Below are 5,148 nucleotides of genomic sequence, written 5' to 3'. Positions count from 1 at the left end.
GCTGAGAGAGAAAGAGAGAAAGATAGAATAGAGAGGTCAGAACGTGAAGAACGAGACCGGAAAGAGAGGTTAGAACGTGAAGAGCGGGAATATAAGTTTAAGTTAGAACAACTTAAAATTGAACGCGAAACTGGTGGTGTAGCTCGGTTAGAAGATAGTAACACTAATGTAATTAAGTATTCAAAGATGATTCCTTCCTTTGACGAAAACTCGCCTGATGAATTTTTTGCTTTATTTGAGAAGTTGGCAAATAGTTTAGAGTTACCTAAGGTAATATGGCCAATTCTTATTCAACCTGCTTTGAAGGGTAAAGGTCGGTCTGCCTTTCTTGCTTTAACATTAGAAGAAGGTAAAGATTATGATTTTATTAAAGAATCTATCTTGCGTGTGTACGAACTCACCCCGGAATATTACCGCTTAAAGTTCCGTAAATATTGTAAATTTGACAACCAGTCTTATGTTGAATATTCCCATAATATTGTGCGTATGCATGATAAATGGTTAAAGTCGGCTGGTGTTTCGAACATGGATGAATATAGAGAATTAATATTAGTAGAACAATTTATAAGAGGTATACCCATTGATACGCAGAGGTATTTATTTGAGAAAGAAGTAACTACTCTTCAAAGAGCAACTGTACTTGCTGAAAATTTTAGGTTATTAAGACCTCGCTATTCAGGTAACCAATCCAGGAAGACACCAGGTAAGTCACCTCAAAACTCACCACCAACAAGTCCTTATAGATTATCTGTTAAATCTCTTGGCTCTGGTGCTAGTTCAAGTGTAACTTGTTATTCGTGTGGTGAGGTCGGTCATGTGAAAGCTAGATGTCCCAAACATTCTAGGAAGAATGAAAGAAAGAGTAAAGCAGAGGAATCTAATTTCTCTTGTTGTGATATAAATGCTGAGTCAGCTGGTGGTGTTGATGGTTTCAAACCATTCTGCTTTGACGGAGTTTTGGGTACTGGTGATGAACATAGTGAGGGTGTTGTTGTAAAGCTAATGCGGGACACCGGTTCATCGCAGAGTTTAGTTGTTAGAGGGGCAGTACCTGGGTTAGAGGACTGTCTTACCAATGATAAAGTAATAGTTAGGAGCATAGGTGGTTTGACTTCTTTGCCTCGGGCTAGAGTGCATTTGGATTGTGGCATATTCAAGGGTAATACCATTGTGGGTGTTGTCGAATCTCTTCCGATTCCTGGCGTAGATGTTCTTGTTGGAAATGATGTTGCAGGTAATCTTGTGGTGCCGGACCCAGTGGTATGTGATAATCCTTTGGAAGTCAGCCCTGTTCAGCAGTTGGAGGATGTGAAACCTGAGTTGTTCCCATCTTGTGTAGTTGAACGCAGCAGAGGCCTGCGTGGGATTGTTTTGACCGAATCGGTACCTAGTATTGATGACCAGTTCAATGCTGTTGAATGTGGTGCTAGGTCTGCAGTTGAGGATGACAAGGTGAGAGATGGAGTACGTTTAGATTTAGGGACAGATTTTGACTACTCTCTCTATAGTTTGTTTAATGAAAGTGTTCAACCTGATATTCCTACTGTGGTTAGGGAGAATAGTTTTGATACTACGAGTAGGAAAGGCTATAATGGAAAAGTTGGAAATGTATTGACATCATGCAATGATGTATATAAAATTAATGTCACAGATTTGAAACATGAACAAATTAACGATGTCTCTTTACAGCCTTTGTTTAAGAATGCATTGACAGAGAAGGAGAGTATGGCAGAATCTACATGTTACTACTTGAAAGCTGGAGTGCTAATGAGGAAATATAGAGGGAGCACCGCAGCAGCAACTGCCTCTTGGGAAGTTAAACAACAGTTGGTGGTTCCAGCATCTCTGAAAAATCATGTGATGAAGGTGGCCCATGAAGTCTCTACTACTCATCTTGGGATTAAGAAGACAGCATACAGTACATTGCAATATTTTTATTGGCCTAGCCTTTTACGTGATGTGAAGGTATTCTGCAATTGTTGCGTAACCTGTCAAAAAGTAGGTAAGCCCAACCAAGCACCTAAACCAGTGCCTTTGGTCCCTCAAGTAGTCTGTAATGTTCCTTTTGAAAAAGTTATTATTGACTGCGTTGGAGCTCTACCAAAAACAAAAAGACAGCATCAATACATGTTGACTATAATGTGTTCTAGTATTAGATATCCAGATGCTATTCCTCTACGGAATATAACTACTAAGAATCTTATTCCACACCTTGTCAAGGTTTTTACTCAATATGGCATACCTAAAGTTGTTCAAACCGACCGTGGTACCAATTTTACATCAAAGCTTTTTCAGGATGTTATGTTGGCTATGGGTGTTCACCATTCAATATCTACAGCTTATCATCCGTAAAGCCAGGGGGCGCTAGAGCGATTTCACCAGACGCTTAAGGAGGCTCTGACTAAATACTGCCATGAACATCAGAAGGAGTGGGATGAGGGACTACCGTTTGTGTTGTTCGCCATAAGAAATACTCAGCAAGACAGTTTGGGATATTCGCCTTCTGAACTACTTTATGGTAGGAGTATTAGAGGACCCTTAAAGGTTTTATATGATGTCTGGCTGGAAAACCATGAATCAGGTAAAGACTTGCACCAATATGCTGTTACTCTTAAAAAGCAATTAGATGAGGCTCGAGTATTTGCACATCAGAATCTGTTTAAAGCTCAAAATAGTATGAAGAAAAGGTTTGATGTTAAGACTGTAATAAGAGAATTTAAACCAGGTGATCAAATTTTAATGCTTAATCCCACTAAGAAGTCTTTAGAATGTCGTTTTGAAGGACCCTATACTGTAGTAGAGAGACGGGGCAATAATGTATATGAAATTGAAACTACTGGTAAGAGGAAAGATAGGCATCTTGTTCATGTGAATAGACTTAAGCCTTTTGTGTCAGAGAGGACTAAAGTGAAGTCGACAGTGCTTGCAGCTGTAAACGTTAAGAATGATTCGGTTATTGTTCCAGAGAATGATTTTCAAATAGGTAATGATTCTCACCTCTCCAATTCTGAAATTCTAATTAATATCTCCGCAAAATTAATGCATTTAGGTTCTCGCCAGGCTATGGATGTGGAACGTTTGCTGAAGTCTTTCAGAGATCTGTGTGGAGATGTACCAACACAAACTAATCTTTTGGAATATACTATCATTTTGAAGGAGGGAACAAATCCATGCAAGCAAGCACCTTATCGAGTATCCCCATACAAGAGAGCTATATTGAGAAAAGAAACTCGGTTTCTACTGGATAACGACTTGGATGAAAACTGTGACAGTCCTTGGTCTTCACCGTGTTTATTAGTACGAAAACCCGATGGATCGTTTCGACTCTGCACCGATTATAGACAGGTTAATAAACTCACTGTCACAAATGCATACCCACTGCCTAGAGTGGATGATTTGATTGATCAAGTAAGTTCTTCTAAAGTTGTTACACGTATAGACCTTCTAAAAGGATACTACCAAATTCCTTTATCACCATCTTCAAAACCCATTACTGTATTTATTACACCCGATGGATTGTTCCAATATAAGGTTTTACCTTTTGGTTTAAAAAATGCAGGACCAGTATTCCAGAGGGCAATGAATGATCTTCTAGAAGGACTTCCAGGAGTTGCAGTTTACTTAGATGATGTTATTATTTTCACAGAGTCTTGGTCGGACCACATGAGGGGCTTGAAAGAAGTATTGCTGCGTCTGAGGAAGGCAGGTTTGACAATAAACCTGAAGAAAAGTGACTTTGGACATGCCAAGATACAGTACCTTGGATACGTTGTGGGAGGCAATGAAGTGGCACCAGTAGATGCCAAGTGAAGGATATCATTGCCATACAGCCTCCCACCTCTAGAAGAGAAGTTCAACGATTCCGGGGAATGGTTGGATACTATCGACGTTTTTGCGAAAATTTCTCGGATGTGGTCGCTCCTCTCACTTCTCTTACAAGCAGTAAAAAGAAATTTAATTGGACTGACGATTGCAAGGCTGCCTTTGAACACTCAAAACGCATCCTGGCATCTTGTCCAGTTTTGCAGGCACCAAATTTTAAGAAACCCTTTCCAATTGAGGTTGATGCCAGCGACTTGGGAACGGGTGCTGTACTGCTACAGGAAGGGACTGATGGAATCTTGCATCCAGTAATGTATGCTTCTTAGAAGCTCAAACCTCACCAACGACCCTATGCAACTGTTGAAAAAGAAGCTTTTGGGTTATTGGTTGCATTGGAGAAGTTTGCAGCTTATCTCCATTGTTCTCCATTTACTATCAATGTCTACACGGACCATCAGCCTCTAACGTTTTTACAGAGAATGAGAACGAAAAATCATAGACTCATGAGATGGTGGCTGATGCTACAAGAATATGATCTTCAAATACACCATATAAAAGGAAAAGACAATGTATGTGCAGACATGTTATCACGGAATCCTACATGATAGAGAATATTAAAATAGTCTTTTCAGTCATCTTGATGGTGATGACGACTTTTTGTGGGGGGATATGTTATGATTCCCGTTGTATATTTATTAAATATTTTTTATTTAGTTTTCTTATCAGTCACTAGATAGAGTGAGTATCCTTAAAAATGTATGGTTGTTTTCAGTCACTAGATGGTGTGACTAATTAGTTGTGATTTAAGTATTGTTTGTTTGTTCCATGGTCCATAGATGACCAAATATTGTTTACTTCGACAATAAAGTTTGCTTTGTCCAGTGTGCTTCCTGGATTGGTGATTAACGGTTCTTGGATTTATTACTTGGATTTAAAAGTGTTTATTTGTATTTGGTAAGATTTTATTGTTCATTTTGTTTCGAAACACCAGTGGATTTATTTAAAAGAAAGTTATGAATTTATTTATCATTATTTCTTTATATTTCTGTACATACGTGTAGAATATATATATTGTAATTAAAAGTGGTTAAAAGTGGTTAAAAAGTGATTTTATCTATTTTCCCTTTTAAATTATAAACTTTAAACTGAACCTAGTAAACAAGCACTAACTTCTAAGAATATTGTTATGATCTATAAAAGTGCTACATGAAATCGTGAGTTATAGATACGAATCATAACATATATATATATATATATATATATATATATATATATATATATATATATATATATATATATATATATATATATATCTGTGTGTGTGTG

The 5,148-nt window shown here is 37.8% G+C and overlaps 1 protein-coding gene across 2 annotated transcripts in view; it reads left to right on the top strand.

The window, feature by feature from the left end:
* Nucleotides 1–4,920, top strand: part of LOC137625993 (uncharacterized) — a 5,988-nt gene extending 1,068 nt beyond the window's left edge. The window contains exons 1-3 of one of the 2 annotated variants that reach the window (XM_068357077.1): nucleotides 1–2,581; nucleotides 3,050–3,408; nucleotides 3,647–4,920. The exon at nucleotides 1–2,581 is cut by the window's left edge and continues 1,068 nt beyond it. In XM_068357077.1, the coding sequence (XP_068213178.1) occupies nucleotides 1–2,352 (2,352 nt within the window). In that variant the 3' untranslated portion in view covers nucleotides 2,353–2,581; nucleotides 3,050–3,408; nucleotides 3,647–4,920. Of the gene's footprint in view, nucleotides 2,582–3,049 lie in introns of both variants that reach the window. The other variant, XM_068357076.1, reaches the window with a different exon arrangement.
* Nucleotides 4,921–5,148: the final 228 nt, after the last annotated feature.

Source organism: Palaemon carinicauda, chromosome 33 (assembly GCF_036898095.1).
Source record: "Palaemon carinicauda isolate YSFRI2023 chromosome 33, ASM3689809v2, whole genome shotgun sequence".
Lineage (NCBI taxonomy): Eukaryota > Metazoa > Arthropoda > Malacostraca > Decapoda > Palaemonidae > Palaemon > Palaemon carinicauda.
The sequence above is the reverse complement of the archived record's forward strand: the minus strand, read 5'-3'. Positions and strand labels throughout refer to the sequence as shown.